The 19,297-nt window shown below is 33.7% G+C and overlaps 1 protein-coding gene across 1 annotated transcript in view; it reads right to left on the bottom strand.

Annotated features, from left to right (window-relative positions):
• The window catches only part of MAN2A1 (mannosidase alpha class 2A member 1), a 138,334-nt gene that overhangs the window by 47,324 nt on the left and 71,713 nt on the right, over positions 1–19,297 (bottom strand). Inside the window, exons 13-15 of the mRNA XM_066987870.1 lie at positions 3,367–3,532; positions 2,001–2,237; positions 1,770–1,892 (exon numbers count right to left, since the gene is read on the bottom strand). Of these exons, the coding sequence (XP_066843971.1) occupies positions 1,770–1,892; positions 2,001–2,237; positions 3,367–3,532 (526 nt within the window). The remainder of the gene's footprint in view (positions 1–1,769; positions 1,893–2,000; positions 2,238–3,366; positions 3,533–19,297) is intronic.

Here is a 19,297-nt window from a genome sequence, read left to right as displayed (position 1 = left end):
CACTTGGGTAGGTTTAGTGGTGGTCTTGTAGTGTTATGTGATGGTTGAATCTTATGGGTCTTTTTCAATAAATGACTCTACGATTTCAGGATACAATTGTTCTTCACAAATTTTTCAATAATACATGGGAAAAAATAGAAAAATAACCATCTAGCCAAAATCAAGAAAACTGCCTATACTTTATCCTACCACCACTTCCCACGAGGACTTGGAAAGTGTTAGTCAACCCACCTCACACTGAGAGCTGTGAACAGATGGCATTTCTTTTAGACAGAAACCATTAGTTCAAACTGTTTCAGAAACTACTACAGAATTCCATTGTTTTTCCCAGTAGGATAATTTAATTAATGTTATTAAAATTCCAGCCAAATGAGCCTTATGGTATATTAACAAAAGCAGAATTTTTAGAAGTACCATGATTTCATTTTTATTGTACAAGAAGTTACAAAAGCCGAACGTACCACCCTTTTGTAATGTTACATAAAAATGTAGTTTTATTTCATTGATCATGAAAGTTGTGTGTACCTTATTTTCTAACTGTGCTTGGATTTATGTGTACACTTCTTACTGATTACTGTTTTTCTAAGCAAAAGATGAAGTAGCATCTAAAATAAAACTAGTTAAAGTTTGAACTAGTAGCTGCTGAAAAGTAAGAATAAAAAAAGTGATTGTATTTACATTTTGTTCTGATTATCTAACAACCGAAAGCACTGACATTTAAGACTTAAGAGTAAGTGAGCCCTGTTGAACAAAACTGATGCAAAAAAATTAGACTAAATACACTAAATGACTGAAAATTTCCAACTGACAGATCTCAAAAGGCATGCTTCTATAAGAGACTGTTAGAGGGAAAGGAAATGGTTCTGTCCACTTCTGATATACACACATAAGTAAAAACAGAATAGTCACCCTTACTTATCTCCTGGAGGGGCCAACACAGAAACCCAAGTTTCCCTTATACATGGAACTTTACTTTCCCCAGGATAAACTGGGCAGAGGAAATATTCTGCAAACTACTTAGGTTCTTTAAGGTGTTTATTACTTTTATCATTTGTTTTCTGAAATACCGCCTTTCCAATTCCAAAAGTGGTACAGTAGATTTCTTACAGTTATATAAAGCCAGTACAGGAACACTGTAATTTCTGAATTTCCAATTTGAAAACTAATAGGAGTATGCTGTTGCCCTCCAATAATTATCCAGCTAAAAATACTGATAACTCTAGACTACTTAATCAGAACAGATGCTTGCTACTCTGTGTGTACACTCATCAGCTGGGACTCTGCATTTTAACTACTATATTAAACTACATATGCTAATCCCAGCTAACAAATACTACACTCCAAACTGGAAGCTCCTTCTTCACATTCAAAAAATCATCAGAATCAGAAAAGTGAAGAAATGAATCAGTATCTCTGATACTGTTCACCATATGAAGTGCAAGTGATTTTATTAAGAGTGTGAATGGTCACATCTCACTGAATTTTTTGCAAGGATGGCATCTTACTAATTTTTTTGGTGAATCGTAAATATTCTGTATATTTTTGCACTTTCAAGTTAATACTTTTTTTTTCCTTCCCCCTTTTTATTTCAATCTAAGTCAAGGATTATGAAGTGTGAAGTTCTGTCAATCATTTCAATAACTGACATGATTATTTCCAACCACACAGATGTATTTCAATGCTGGTGAAAACTTGTTTTTCTAAGCTGCATTTACAGAATGCTTCAGGTTACTTCAAGATTAGAATCTCTGTGCAAACAGAAGTTTTACCTTGGCATCTCCATCTGGTAAGAAGAGGTAAGCTCCACTCTTATCCCGGTTACTTGTAGTTCCATACCAAGCAAACTCCACCTTCATTTGATGATTTTTACCATCTTCTTTTGTATTTATTTTCTACAGATAGAGAGTCAGTTTGAAATAGTTGGCACAGTTAGGTTTCCACAAGTAAGAACAAAAGTTCTTAAAAAAAACAAAACTGTTTTGAACTATAATGTAATATACCTCCAGTAGTCCAGACATTCCAGAAAACCACAATTTCATATAAGAATTTTCTAAGATTATATTATCCACAGAATTCGGCATCTCTTTTATCTTGAAAATTCTGTCTGGCTTCTCCTGCACACTGTTCCTTCCACTCATGTATATATCATAGTCTGCTAAAGTTGTTTCTGAACTCGGAACTTCCAAAAGCTGGTAAACTCCAAGACCCAAAGGTGGTAGATGAGCCAAGAAAGAGATCTATTGGGAGCAAAGAAGACGCTGTTACTAAAAATACAAAAACTTTTTATATCAAATGTATGCTCAGTTTAACTCGTTCTGTTTCAACAGGCAAATGAATATGAAATTACAAATGGCATTCCAAATTTAATGGCTGAAGTATGTGCAGGATTAGCACACAAAAATGTCTGTATCACTGATCTGGTTAGCATGAAAATTACTGCTTATTAATGCAATAATTATTTTGAATCCTGGTAAAAAAGAATGTACCTTGTAATGTATATTTCTAAGCATATTTGCTATTAATTAAAGGTATGTGTGTAGCACATCAGTTGAGCTTGGACCCTACATGTCACCAAATATGCATTTAAAAATCCACAAATTTAAACAATAATGTTTTATTTTTAGTTTCTGTTCTTTTAGAAGTAGAAAGTCATCTGTACAGAAAAGTAATATTCAAGGTAGATCTCCAAAACAATTTGCTTAGAATTTGAATTACAGATATCTTATTTCTTCTTCTTTATCTTCTGCAATTCCCACATGTTACTTAACAATAATAATCTCTTCAGAGGACAACTGAACAACATTAATTGAATTGTCTTTGCAGGAATGTTATGCTGAAACAAATTCAATTTGGCTCCTAAGTCAAAAGAAATCAGGCTAAGAACGTAAGGCTGAAAACAGAGCTCTATGTAGTACTGTTACATTATTAAGAATTCCACATAATACAGTTTCTGATGTGTGACTGTTGAGGACAGTCTTCTGTAATGACGTGTGTCAAAAATTCTCAGAAACTAGTTAGAAACAAAGTAAGGTGGAATCAAAGCCATCTGTCAAACAGTGCAAAGTAACAGAGATTACTATCCAGTCTGTATGCACCCAGTATTTTCTGCTCATGCAACTGAAATGGACCCCTAACGTATTATAACGTATTACAGAAGTTTAACAACTTATCGGTTTAAAACCATTTTAATTTATGTTGTGGTTTTTTTTTTTCCTTAGGGAGACTGAATTAGGGCAATAATCTGCTGAAGGCAGAAAGAACAATATTTGAAGTGTGCTTTCATTACTGTATCATTTTATTCCCCTGTGAATCTACAGTATATGTCAATTAAAACTTCTTTAATGCTTTTTACTTAAAGCAGCATACCTGATATGCTTCATGTGATACTGTTGTTGCTCCATCCCAAACAGCACTAATCTGGACAGTAACAGGTTTTCCAAAAGGAGATAATAATTTAACCCTCGGTGAATTCACATTGACTGAAACCACTGAAAATCGCTCCTGTTCTGTAGGATTATATATCAAAAGGTACCTGCAAAAATATATTTGCCAAATTACCTTCTGGTAAATAAGTTTCCTCACTTTTTAATATTATTGCACTCAAATTTTACACACAAAGCTTTAAAACAATGTTGGAACAACAGGTACATACCACAACAAATAAATATGCAAAAACATAACCAGAAAACAATGGATAGTTAACATAAATTCCTGGCAGACTTTTCCTTAATGATATTATTTTTCAGATGATTCACACAATAGCATTTTTAAAAATTCTATGCAATCAAAATATGTTAATTTCAAGTTTTAACTACTAAATTGCTATTAATAATTGCAATTACAGATATTTAGGTTATTTTAGATGGATTTTTCTGGCTGAAATGTTAAATTTTTATCCACAGTTGCTTTCCCTTGAACATACCTTAGAAATGAAGTGACAAGCATAATCTGGAGTATGTACACGTATCTGATTTACATTCTTTAAAGAAACTTTCTCTCTGTTAAAAGGGAAACTTCATAATTATTTAAATTATAATTTACCAAAATTCCCTATGACACTTGTCTGCATATACACTGAATCTTTTTATTAGGTCTGCACAGAATAGATAATTTGTATGTAATCTTATGCCTGTTCTTCCATTTCAGCACACAGTTTAGATCATTAACCAAAATAATTCACCTTGAAATTGAAAAGAAACATTTCATTCACACACAATTTTTTTCTTACAAGGCCATATATAGTAAAATATAAAAAAATAAAATAGTACCAGAACATTTGTGCCTCACACATCTGTAGTACTGCCACTTTATTCCCCATCTTCTCATGTCAAGCTCAAAGAATGCACTATTTACAAGTGTTCCCTTAAGTTATCCTCTGTTCATTTTATCCTTAAGAAAAAAGTCCTTAACACTGAAAAATGTTCTTGCCAAGATCTCTAATTACTTCTTAGATACACAGCAGAAACAATATTCTGTCTTCAACCTCGTTGAACCTTCCCACTGTAAAATACAGTTTATTTCTTCATGAAATCTTATCTTTCATCAGGTTCCACCTCATCCCACCTTCAGCATTCTTCTAAGTAGAATCTCCCCATTCTCTGTGGCATTTTCTATGCAGATTCCTCAGGGTCTTGTCAGTGGTTTTCTTTCTTTTCCTTCTATATCTTAGCCTTCCTCAAATTCAACTATCACCTTTAACTGCTTCATTTAGAACTGTTTCCTTGTACCCAAACCACAAATCTCATTCTGTCACTCTCATCTAAAAACATCATCTGTAGCATGAGCCTCTTTCAAGAACCTGCCATTCTGACTGTAACTCTTCCAGATTCCTTACCCATACATTCAGACACTCTATGTTCCATTATTAGATAGCCTGGTACTTTGGTACAACTTTAAGGTCCAGCTAACAAGCTCTTTATATAGCTAAACCCTTTAAACTTCCTTCTTTTCCAACATTAGCTCTAAACTGACTGAGGGAGCCCTCCTCTACACAAGTATCAGAGGAGAGTGAGGTCTCCTGGCACCTTTGATCTACTTTTAGAAAAGCTGGGCAGGCAGTGGTCAAGGAAACACTGAGACTACACTTTGGGCATAGGGAAACAACAAGACTTCAGGGCTGAAAGGCAGCAGCAAACTGCACAGAGTTAATAAAGAAGTATAAATTTTAACTCCTCATTTTGAGAGAAATGACTTCTACACAGTATCAGTGCCAAAAAGAGAGATTACATTAATCCACCATTAAGGTACGGATGCAATACAGACACACAAGGAACATCCTTCCTTCTTCTCTATACTGCTGAAAATTCTCATCCACTCTCCTTCCACACTGTACATATATTTTTATTTACTTATGTAAATATGTTACTTTAATTTTAAGTCGTAACTTTGTGTACTATGTTACTTGAATTTTAACAAATTCAGTTTTGCTCTACTGATACTCAGAATCCTTATGAACACTAACCAGGCAACCATTTCCCATTATCTTGTCACTGGCTCCCTCCTTTCACATTCATCAAATTTTGGCTGTTTTCAATCTCACTGCCCATCAACACTAACCTATTATCTCAAAATCAGTAGAAAAGGTGAATTCCAACTTTTCATTAGCTGAATAAACTAAAACCAGAGGCTATATTAGATTTTTCTATTAAGACCCTTCAGATAACCTGATATACATAGAAAGTTTCCTATAAAAAAATATTTTCCTTCTTTTAACTCCTTATTTGAAGCTTCCTGTACAAGGATTGTTAAATTATGAGTGCTGTGCATAGCAATGATTTTTCTTGCATATCTATGCATCTAGCCATGGTAAGCTCTCTACTAACACAACCAAACGCACACTGGAACACTTTTTTGGCCCTGTTTCATGTTGAGGACTTCTAGATTACCAGACAAGACATTAGTTAACATTATGCTAGGTTAGCTTTACAAGCTGTCTTTAACAACTTCTGCAAGATTCTGTGAGCCTTCCCTAGTCTTACGTAGGTCATTATTACACTTTGCTTCATTGATTTTTTTTTCTTTTTAAATATGAGTTTAAGTGTTAACATAACTGTTTTTGTAACTGTTGTGGAACTAAAACCAAACTAAAAGACTGTTCTAGAAGCTCTAAGAAGTAGAAAGACAAAACAAAACAAACAAAACAAAAAAAGCAAACAAACAAACAAAAAAACCCACCAGATTCATGAAATGTTTTTTTTTTAAGGATTCCTCATATACTATGAAAGAAGAGTGCAAGGATTGTCAGGAGCAATATAGATAAGAGATGATACAGCACAAAAGCTCTGAGTAAATCATCATTCTCATCTATCAGAACATTAGAGAAATGTTTTATTTATACTTGCTATATCTGAAACTCTGAGCTCTTATGCTTCTAAGTAAAATGCTAGCTTATACTTAACAATTCATTTTCAGTGATGCTGTACATCCTCAATAAACTTACATTATCTGCTACACAAAATTTTCATGTGAAAATACTGCAAGGGATTTCTTCACCTTGTCACTGATATAAATATGTTTCACAACTTTAATTAGAGTCATGTCAGAGCTTCCCGTAACAAAAGCCCCAGATTTTAACAACTGGCATAGTATACTTGTATTTCATTTGACTATGTATTTTTTTAGATATTTGGATAAAAAACGTTTTGTTTCAAGTTATTTATGTCTTATACCTTCTTGAATCAAGGTGTTTTAAGTTCATTATGTACATGTCAAGTGACACAGCAGTCAAAGGTAGTAATGGCAAGGCAGATTTTATGCAGTAGAGATATAAGTAATTTTGTCCAGACACCAGTATTTTGTTTTCAGCAGGACCAAACTAAAATACTTATACTGAGATATAAATATTGTGCATTTGCAAAAGCACTGATTAACGTGATTAAATTGTGTTATTTCTGAAGTACCATTCAAGGTTCACTCTTACATAACATTCCACTGTAGCTATTTTCAATTCTGTATGAAACAATTAAGTCACACATTTCAGTTAAGCTGTAACATTACAGAGAATGTCATCTGCAAATGTAGGGTACAACTGCTTAATGTATTGTGGTTACATTACATAGAGAAGCAATGTGATGATATTTAAAGGTTTTCTATTCCAGAATTGAAGCATGAATATGAGAAGTACCAAAGCAGGAAACAATTATCCAGGCCACTGGTCTTCAGAAACACCACCAAGAAAACTACCAAAATTCACATCTTTTGTCAAAAGAAAGGATAGAGGTTGGAAACGACTCTACTGGTAAATTCAGAGGAAAAAATTAACCCAGACACTTTAGAAACACCAGCATGTCTAATTCCTGACCACCATTTCTTTAATTTATTCCAGAAATCAAAGAATTCTGAAACTATTAACTGTATTGAAACAAAATTAAATCATATAACTTTTTCCTAATAAAACCATGGCCAATTGTTTCACACAGAGACCATGTTTCCATCTGTACATCAGAGGCAGAAGTAAACTGCTCTCAGTTTACTCATTTTCAAAAATGAGAAACAGATGCAGATCTGAGCTCTTATTCCTTAATAGGATGCATCTTTTATGTACAAATATTTGCAATTTCACAAAAGCAAATCCTGCCACCTGCCTTTCAGACAATTTTGTAAAGACACACCTTGAATTTTTTGATCCTATACTTCTTGGATCTCTGAAACCCAGAGTATATTTTATTCATATATGCATGATAATTTTCCCTAGATAGTGTAACATATAGCATTAATAAACTCTTCTACTAAACATGTACATTGTCAAAGAATATTTTGATTAGTATCTGTAGTTAAAATTAAACTGGCTGTGAAATACTTTCAGCCACAGCTGAAAAAAGCCACCCCACATTTGTTTTCAGATACTTTAATAAGTTATCAGGAATACAAGTAAAACAGTTTAGCTATATTCATAGGTAAAATATGAAAAAAGCTGTTGTAGATCTCTAACAACTTTAATCTTGGTCTTCTAGAAGAACACTAGAGGAAGTTTTGTTTTTTTAAACCAAAATGTTACTGTATTTCATGACCATTTTTCTTCCGTTTCACTGATGTGGATAAGCATATGGGCATACATATATGTCAATACATGCACACATTCACTGGTAATTCCTGCAACAACAGTTACTATTTTCTTTTAAAGTTCATTTAATGGTGTCTTCTTAAATGATGCCTCCAACTGATGTGAGAAACAAAACTAATTACTAGTAAACATTGGAAAGCTAGTGACAAAGGATTATTTGAACCACCACTTCTTCAAGACACTAGGATATACAACAGCTTAGGACATCAAACTTTGAGAACCAATTACTCGAGTTCATACTCTGATCAATTTTACTATCCCTATGACAAATTTTCACAGACAGATTACTGCATTTCCCATAACTCATTTCACTGAGCACATATGCTCAATTTCAGTGCAAAATTGCAGGAACAGCACCTCTGAAGCTGGTTAGTGTCCTTCCCTTTTCCATAATAGAGACAAAGCTAAAAAAACAATAGCTAGATGGTGAAAACATCCAAAATGTTAGAATTAAATCCAAAATCAAGAATAAATACAAGCCAAGAAGGCAAATAGTATGCTATATAAATAGTCTTGCACTGAAGAAAGAAAAAAAAATATAAGCATGTAAATTCTCCTGGAAGTCAAAGGAAGGTATGTTGGGGTGGGGGGCAACTGAAAGGGAAAGAAAATTGTGAACCCACTTTAAAATGCTTCAAGCCCCAAAACCAAATTGAATCATGCCTACATATGCTAAAACTCAGAAAAATCACCAGAAGAACTGGTGTGTTAGAAACCAGAATTCAACTAGAAAGATAATCAGAATTCCAAACAACTCGAATTCTCTAAACATAAACATTTCACTAGAATGATACAACAGTAAAAACTGTCCAGACATCAAATGAGTGTCCAAACTTGAATCAAAACTGATCCATAGTTGAAAGTATGCGAGAAAAGATTACTCTGAAAGATATAAGATGACTCAATAGATAGCTACATTGTCTAGTTAGTAAACACTTAGGCATAAGGGAGAAATGAATTAGGGATTAGTATCTAAACTGTGCAAGGCGCCATCTGCCATGGTAGATGCCAAAAACACAACTGTGTGACTTCTGCTGTATGTTGGGGGGAAGGGGAAGAGGGAGGGGAGGAGGGAGGGCTAGAATCCTAAAAAAAACCAAAACTAATATTTGAATTGACATTACATAGTCTGTTTCTTTGGGGGTGGTGGTGAAGGGAACAAACAGAACCAAGACTAACCACTTAGAACAGGTATCTCCATTTGTACATTGCAAAATGTATGATTTTGCCATAAGAAAAAAAAACATCATTTTTTCACAGACGCCCATGAAAATACGTAATAGACACATATTTTCCTCAGATTGTTAATACAGAATGAAACTAAAAACAACTAGACCACAAAAAGGATTCTTGTGTTTTTTAAGAAGCTCCCTCCTTTCTAAAGACTATGGGGAAAAAAAACTACTTTGGAAAAGAAAAATAAGCATAAAAACTCCTTCTCATTCAGTAGAACTTTTCTTCTTAAATTTTACAAAAACACTAGACAAATAAAAAATCATATCAAGTTACTTAGTTCTATTAGAAGTTCTTACGGTCTATTACAAGACAGTCAAGCCCTCCTTAGTCAAAAGTATCTTTTAAGGGATTTTTCAGTTCTAGGTTACCTCACCCCATTTTTTCCCCATATCTAGCCTAGTTTGCGTGCATTTCTGCTATAAATTACTAAAGATGGAAAGAGTATATAAAACTATTATTCTGAAAATAAATGACATATACCTAAATTTTAGCGTCCTATAATTCAACTTCAGTTTTTTGTTTTGTTTTTAAAGGGATTTAGGGTATTATCTGGTTATCTTGCCATACTACTCTTTTGGTTCTTCAGAAGTTGGACACACTTGCCTCCACTGAAGATTAGTATTTTTTCTACAACTCTAACAGTTACTAATATGAGCTTAAAAAACATTTGAAGTTGCACAGCATTTCAAGATACCTTTCTGTTATAATAAAAAAAAATATTTAATGTGAAATTTAGGTAACAATGTTTTAAAGAAAGTCTCTCAAAATCTGACATATGAAAATCATGTGTCCAGTCCAGTACCTGAAGTTATTCAAATCTAATTCATACTTGTTTCAAGGAAAATTTGACTCTGCAGGTATTATTTAAAAACACTCCTCATTTCCACATCTGCCATAAGAATATGTACTAATGAAATGCAAAAAGCTCTCCAGATTTCATTCAAAATATACTTTTTCTACTACACATTACTCATAACAATGAACTATAAGCCTCTATCTTAAATAATCAAGAATACCATTCGATTGACAGTTTTAATAGTGGCAAACTATCAAAAAAATAAGAAGAAAAAACCATGAAATCAAATTGTCAGTTAATTTTGAGTTTGGAAGTTCTGAAGTTCTTATGGAGTTATTGAATGCATTTTTGCAGAGATTGTCATGGATATCTGTCCAGTAATATTTTGTTACATATTCAAAGATCATTTTCTTCCAAATTTATGTTCAGAGAGGAAGCAAAAAACAGTAATACCCATACATGGAATAATTCAGCATCAGAAAAATGTTATTTTCTTTTTTTTTTTTTAAGAAAAAAAATAATATTTCCATGTCAAACAATACCATCAAACCATACAGAAATCTGAAGATAGGAATTTAGAATATTTCCTCTATAAATACAACTGGATTTATTTCCTTTATAAGTACAACACACACATATAGTATATATGTTACACTGATATGTGGGGAGGGACAGAGTGAAGATCCAGTATTTTCCAATATTAGGAAATATCCTAACCTTGACATTCCTAGTGAGCAACTGATGTTGCTAATAATGTAAGTAGTTACTACTCAGCACTTTTCACCTGATCAGAAACCTACCTATCCATAGTAAATATATATATATATATACATAAATGTACTACTCTGCAATCATTTATTATGTGAAATAGTTAAAATATCCAGCACTCAGTCAGCTCGTCAGCTCTTTCATGAAGAGGTAGAGAAACACTCTTCGTTTTATAATCGATATTATTTACCAAGTGTCAAAATAAAGTTTGTCAGAGGAAAAAAATATTTATCCTAATCAGGAAACGTTGCCTGCACGACAAACTGAGAATTAGGTATTGTGCTGATGCACTGGGAAAAGCACTTCTAAGTAGAGCTGTTCTCTCTTTAGATTGAGTTCTCTCACAAACATCAGGTAACGTTTCAGATCATTGGATGTTCTTGTATGCCTTAGAACACTCCACTTTTCTGGTTATTCCAGTTGGCCTAATAAAAGACAACTTGTACAAAGCAGCCTATAACCTTACTTACCTGGTTTGCTTGTTTATAGGTTGGTTTGCTGCACCTCTGAAGAGTAACTTCAAGACAGAAAAGGCAAATCTAGCTATTAATAATAATAATAATGAAAGGTCGAGAAGCTTGCTTTTCATTGACCCCTTAGCCAGAATTAGAATTTAGTAGGACCACCTTTGACAAATGCTACAACTACTGCAGCTTCCAGAACTGTCTATACTGTTCTGCATCTCAAGCATCCATTTTGGTAACAAACAATTACACTTTTATTACTTAAAATTAAACATTTCTTCCAATTATTTCTTCCTTTCTTCCACTGCAGATAATAACACAATTGTTTTTCTTTGTAAGAAAGCTCTACGTAAAGTCTCATGTTTCCCATGATTAGTTTTTCATTTTTTTTTTTTGAACAGATTATACTCATACAACACTTCTGTTTGCTTTCTTCAGCTTATTACTCCTGCTTTCCTGCTAAGACTTCCCATACCTTCATATCATTACATTTTCCAAAACTAGATACCATAATTTTGCTGAAGCCTTCACCATTCTAAGTACAACATACTATTTTAGTTATATTTTACACAGAACATTTCCATTTAAATAATCCAAAGGCAAAATGGCCTCTGACACCATATAAATAAGGCTCTCTGAATCTGTGATATTCTGCAATACCCAGTCTTTTCCTGCTTCCCTAATGTCTAGTTGGTTAGTCCCCACATTATTTTCCATCTGATGTGTAATACTTCTATTGACCTGCTGAATTTCATTCTTTGACTATGAAGCACTAGCTCTAGTTTATTAAGATAGTGTTAAATTTTAATCCTATATAGATTGTTTATTCCCAGTACGATGACAAATTTTATATTTATTTAAATTCTATTCTATTAACATATGACTGATACAAATAGAAAGTATTTTGAAATTTCATGATCTGATCAAAAGAATTTATTGCTTACTTCTTTTTGGCCTCACTTTGCACAAAAAACTCCACCATCCTCAGATGGATGACTAAGGATACAACTTGAATCATATGTAATATCCAACATTTATAAATGAGAATCAGAATTATACTTAGTCAACCAGCAAGCCTGCTAGTCAAGTGAATGAAGGTAAAAATGCAAAAATGTGCTCACAAAAAACTGACCTGAAACTAAATAAATGTGTGGAATTAAAATATGATGCCAAGTTAAAGTCTGACTTTCTGCTTCACAGTTTTAACAAAAATGGAAGGGATCAAGCCTCCTTTATTATTCCTCTTTTGGTTAGCAGTTTGTTTTATGTTTGTTTTCCTTGTCTGTTTTGATCAGCACATTATGAAAATAAACATTCAGAAAAAAGCTATAGCGCATTAAGCTCAGAAACTACAGAGAAACTGTTTTAAACTGCATCAGCACATTCTAATTATATTACAATATTTAGTTTCAATAATTGCTACAGCTTTAATATACCCCTCCTTTGAGATAGAGTGGACGCTGAAACCATTAGCTTGCTGACTATACAATCCTAGACTTTAAATGAAATGTTAAAGTGTTTTGTGAGGAAAACCTTAGGATTGAAGGGCTGCAGACTAAGATACACTTTCAGAGGTAAACATGAAATTTAGGTCAGCACAAGTATGAGTGGTTTCATAAAAATTCAAGTTGACCAAGCAGTCTTACTCTGTATTGTCGGAGAAGAAAAAGACAAGTTCTCCATTAAAGAAGATTGTGATAGCTTCTCAAGGTGCTTTTCATTAACTGTATAAAGTCTAAGGATATACTTCAGCTTACGTAACTGGGTAAGCTAAATAACACCAATATAGTCCTCTACACCAAGTCCAGCTAAACTTCTTGTAAATTTAAGAATCTGAATTTGAGACTATCCTTATTGTCACAGATGTAACAAAAATTAATTTACATCTCAGCTACAACTCTTATAATCCAATTAAACTATTTATTATACAATAGAATGTCTTGAATATATATAATCAAATATTATCAAATATGAACAGATTGAACAGGACAAGGTGGAATGACAGGACAAGGAGGAATGGTTATAAACTAAAAGAGGGGAGATTTAGACAAAATGTTAGGAGGAAATTCTTCACTCTGCAGGTGGTGAGGCACTGGAACAGGTTGCCCAGAGAGGCTCTGGATGCCCCATCCTTGTAGGTGTTCAAGACCAGGTTAGACGAGGTCCTGAGCAACCTCATCTAGTGGGTGGCATCCTTGCCTATGGCAGGGGGGTTGGAGTTTGATGATCTTTAAGGTCCCTTCCAACCCGAGCCATTCTATGTTTCTATGATTAAGATTTTTACCTCTTCTTAAAATGAGACTTCTTTTCCAGTTTACAAAAAAAAAAAATCCTACAGAAGAATTAGCAGGAATCTAATCTCAATTTGGAATTATAGGTATAAAACAGAATGTGTTGTTTTCATAAGGTATGAAACAGAGGTGTAAGTAAAATATATAATCCACAAATCAACTTTTCATTATAGAATGAAACTGGTTACATCAAGAAATAAAGAGATACTAGCAATAAATTCAGTAGTATCACAGTAACTCAGTGGTGATTTGGTTAACACAAAACAGAATTATGCTATGACTATGGCCTCCTCTTTAAATGCTGTTAAATACTTACTTTAGGAATAAAACCATAATGTTAAAATTACATATTCTTTGTAAAAGCCATAAAGGCTGACAGTTCTCATTAACATACAAATAATTAAAAATGGTGATTTTGTGCTTAAAAAAAGATTCCATTATCTTATCTTGACATTTCAGATTTCTGTATTACTCCAGCAAGGCCTTCCTAATGACAAATCTAAAGTCATTTCTTCCACCATTAACGCAGGTAAGAGAACTCACATACCCATCAATTCTTTCTGTAACTGTACAGATATACTGTCATTATAACCATAGCTCATGCAAAAGGCAGAAAATTAAGTATGTTACAAGTATTTAATTCTTCTACTCTCACAGGGAATACAATCTTAGCATAGCTTTCTCAAGAACAAACTATTGGACACCCTCAGATAAACAGTGTTCACAGTAAACACAGACAGCAGCACAGTAAGAACTATAAATTTTGAGAACGCACACAAAAAAAAAGAAAAAAGCCACCAACACCAACCTAATACAAGACTTGTAAAATGTTATGTACCTACTACATATGCCAGATACATTCCTGTGACTTGGATGGATTCTAGCAGCACACATATCCTAATCTGGAGCACATAACTACTCTCCAATTAAGGATAAAAGGATCGAGTCCAAAGGCACTATTTTAAATTTTTCTTTTACCACAAAGTTGTGAGGTCTGAAGTCCAAGATGGGCTTGAAGCCCCCTGACTTTTTCAGCATCAGGAAGTGCCTTCACTAAAATCCTTTCCTTGTTCCTCTTGTAGTGCAGGCTTTATAAATCTGCATTTAGAAGGGAAAAAAAATCTGGTTCAGAAGAACAGAAAGACTTTTAAGTATGCCATATCACTTCAGTCTGTGCCTTGAGAGCCTTGGACTAACTGAACTATTGCCTCAAAGCAACTCCAATAAAAAGGCTGAAGGGGCCAGTGCCTGGAAATAGTAATAATAATAATTATAGTAATAATACACAAGTATACTAACATACTGAATCAGTGTGGCTTCTGCTTCCAACAGTTTCAACAAGTATATACACACAATCCAGATCTTTCAGTTGCATTCAATTCTTTACTAGCATATTCCTTCACAATGATCACGTTTTTTCAAAAACAAACCCAGTTTTTGTTTTGTATTTTTTTAGACACACCCATCCCTGGAAGGTTTAGTTAGACTGTTCTTTTTGCCTTTTGTATTACACTTCTATTAAGACTGTTTTCAACAGAATTTCGAAAAATTTTACCACCTAGTTGCAGGAGTTTTAATTTTAATGCTTAATGTTATTTTTTTAAACAACTTAAGCATCAAATACAAGTATCTGATGCAGACAACTTCACAATCTGATTGCACTATCACTACAATCCAAACAAAAATAGTTGAAATGCTGTATATTGAGCTAAAAATATTAAACTTGGGCAGTTTTGAGAAAGATACAACACTACAAAATGCATCACCTTATTTTCTGGTACATCTTTGGAACTGCAATTTCAAAAGACAGTCAGTAAACAAAACTATTTGTGACAGACTATCATTGGTTTATCAACAGTAATACAGACTGAAAACAAAAAAAAAGGTTTAATTTACAATAATTTTTATGTGTTGAAAATCTTATGATTAAATGTTTGGAATGTAACAATTTTTAGAGCTTGAACTCAGAGGCATGACAGTCAAAACTGAGTTTTGAAAAATAAAGATCAATTCCACAGAAAGCTTCTGAGTGCAACTAATTGCAAATCAAAGCTCCCTCTTTCTTCTTGATAAATAATAAAAATGTATAAACAACTCAAAAAAATGAATCTCAGTTTTCAGTTTTTAAGATCTAACCGTTACATCAAAACAGACCCTCATCTCTTAGCTTATTTCTTGTTTTGCTTTCAGAGTTCCCAAGTAAAACTTTTAATGAAATGCCAATGCCCTTACAGGTGCAAGAAGCCAGTTATGAGATAAACCTGCATATAATCAGCACAAGTAGTAGGAAACCTCAATACAGCAAACATGGAAATTTCTGAAAAACTGTTGTGACAATAAAGAGTGGGAATTAAGGCGTTGGTAGCTCATTTACACCCCTCTCCTATCTGTCAATGCAGAATTTGCGCCCTTTGGTCACAAAGGTAGTTGCACAGCCATATTCCACCTATGAAGCACAGTGGATGTACCCTGCTTTTGGTAATTTGTTCATTTCAAAATCAATGTTTTCAGTAGACTAATTTTTACACAAACATTTATTTCATGTCGACATCAACTGATGTTTCAAGACTCAGATGCCTGAGTTACGCTGTGTCATCCAAGCTTCTCTTTGCAACAGCTCTCCATTCGTGAAAATCAAGAGGAAGAATACTTTTTAACTACACATTCAATTTAGTCAAAATGACCTTGAGTTTATAATGGACATAACCTTTTTTGAGCAGTTATAGATGATCTGAAATCTAGTAAACTGATCAGACACAATTGAGATTAACACTAAAAAATATTTCTAAAGAAATCATTAGGTTGTATTCAGCCTAAGCAGACAGGGTATTGGAAACCAAGGACGCAGCTCTTCACATATAATTTCAAAGGATTTTCTAACTTTTGTACTACTGTGCTAAGGAAAAAAAAAAAAAAAAAAAAAGCTCAATTAAGAGATGTTTCTTAAGAAAAGAAAGTTGTCTTGAGGCTTGATTGAATGACCACTCATTCATCCTGTTCACCACCACCCTTGCGGTTAACACCACAGAGGTACAAGCTTGTGCATACTTCTCCAGAGGTACAAGCTTGTGCATACTTCTCCAGAGGTACAAGCTTGTGCATACTTCTCCCACTATTTCATCCAATTAAAAACTAAAATGGTGCTTTTTCCTGGGGAAGAAGTATGCTTATAAATAACATATAAACTCCCACAAATAGTTTTGGCCTCATTTTAAATGCTATAGTAGTCTTTCTTGTTTTCTTTCACATTTCCCACCCCACCATTTACAGTTCAAAATATCTTTGTTTCAACTGTCTTTTTTCCCCCTGCTGTTTTAGTACATAACTAGAGATACGCATACATACATATGTATATATTCATATATCTTACCTCAAAAATCAGGCAAGCAAAATAGTTAATTAAAATGTCAAATGCTGGTAAAGAATTATGTCCCCGAAACTACACAGGACAACTGTTTAGATTAATTGTACCAACACAGGCAAAACAAACAAACAAAAAGAAACACAACAAAAAATCCACGACTGAAGCTGAAGATGCCAAACAAGACTATTAAAACATTACCCCAGTCCACAGTCAACTTCTTAGCTCAGAAAGACACTGCTCCTTTGCTGTGAAGCTTTAATCAATTGTTTGACATCATCAGGACAGCTTCCCTTTTTGGCATCTCACGCCCACCAGGTTTCCTCCTCAAGCAAATTATGTTTCCCGACATCTTATAACCAAATACAGTAACATACACAATGCCAAGCAGAGTTTTGTACATGCTTTCACCTTTGCACATATATCTTTTATCGTACATTACACAATTAAAGCTAATATCATAGCTTTAATTCTACATTATGATGCTGTGTTGAGAAAGCAGTGGGTACGCTTGTCAAGTGAATTCTTGAAAATGTAACCAGCTTACAAAAATTTAAAGGGAAATCAGAACTTTCATTCTCAAAAAAAAAAGATCAGGAAAGCTGAATACAACTTCTGTCAAAACCTGTTCCCAGATACTGAAGTAAGGATAATGTCACAGATTATTTAGACTACTCAATCTGGAAAATGAATCTTTCTGTCATGAATGGTATGTCTCTAAAATACTTGGTTCCTTCACAGATCTTTGAAGCAATCATTGATTACAGTGTAACCTGTTCAGAATTAATTCCCCAGAATTCACTCCTAGGTTAATCATATTGTGCCAAACATTTATACTAAAAAATCTAAGCTGGTATAGAGCACCAATTCAGGTATTTGACCATTTATCACATTCCTGTGTAATACTATCTCCAGGAAATGTCTGGGAATTCACACTGTCGACACTTTATCAACGGTGTCAGCCAAACTGGGTGGCAAGAGGTTACCCCCACCCTGAAGTCCAGTGAGTGCAAGTCTCTTGCCATTTGGGAAATATAACCTCTCGTAGACTATAACCTAGAATCAAGGATTATTTTTAAGGACAGGACTCTCACATAAATATGATGTGGTATCCAATTTCGTCAGCGCACAGACAGGCTCTGTCTCTTAGACATACTATAGAAATTGCTAATTTCAGAAAAGGACAAAAGCAGTTCTGCATATGGTTGGATATTACCTTGTGAAAGCTTTGTTTTCCAGCTGAAAGTTACAATTACAAAAAAAAAAAAGCGCAACTTCTCTTTCCTTATGCACTAAATAACTAAATAACAACATATGAAGTTCCCTGTACAGAAGTGCAGAACATGCCATTTATCATAAACAGCTTTAGTTTCAGTTATTTATTAAAAGAAAACACAAAATGAAGGACTGTCACAGATTTAAAAATGAATAAATACATAAAATTCTCCTTTTCAAACTCGTCTCTCTATGCTCTAGAAAAAAAAAATGGTTTAAATTTTATCACCTTCCTTTGTCTTAGTTATCCCTGGATTCTCTTATCCTGGCATATGGTCCCTTAAGAAAAAAGAAACGGAACAACATAACCAGGAAGCCACTATGGGAATTCCCCACAATGAGCAGAGCTGGCCACAAATCTTAGAGCCAGCAGCTTTTTGCCAGCCTTGTATTAAATAAATAAATAAATGTCACTTGCTGTTCACAGGTCTTTATTTTAAACTTCGTAAGACAGAACAAAACTCTAACCTAGTCTAGTGGGGAAAAAAAGTCCATAAAAATTTAACAAAGCTGAAAACAATATACTGTCATGTCTTCCAAGAAGAAAGAAGAAGATAAGCTACGTTAAACACTAGGTCTTTTATAGAACCACAAACCAAGCATGAGAACATCATACAAGATGAGGCTGACCCCCAAACATTTTAGAACACATCACAAAACCTGAAAGATTTCACTCTCCTGATTTTGAAAGGCCTCTTAGTCAGAGCAAGCTCTTACTTTTTGTTTCCCTTTGAACCTCCATTTTAATTCTTACTCTCCAGTCTTCTTTTGCTCCTTGATAACAATATACTTACTAAAAAGCAGACATTCTTGATGCTCTAAGTCCATATTCTTTAAGGTGGCAAAAAGCAGTCCGAAAAACTTGTCAGTTTGCTAAATCTAAAAATCTTATATTGTTGAAATCCAGTTTTTCTAACAGCAGCGTCAGAATTAAAAAAAACAATAGCTACACACCTCTTTCAAGTACGTGTTTTGTGTTTTTTTTTTCTTCTTTAAGATTCCTTTGTTTAAAGGGGATAGTATTGAATTAACAGCAGCAGCAAA

This window comes from Anser cygnoides, chromosome Z (assembly GCF_040182565.1).
Source record: "Anser cygnoides isolate HZ-2024a breed goose chromosome Z, Taihu_goose_T2T_genome, whole genome shotgun sequence".
Lineage (NCBI taxonomy): Eukaryota > Metazoa > Chordata > Aves > Anseriformes > Anatidae > Anser > Anser cygnoides.
The sequence above is the reverse complement of the archived record's forward strand: the minus strand, read 5'-3'. Positions and strand labels throughout refer to the sequence as shown.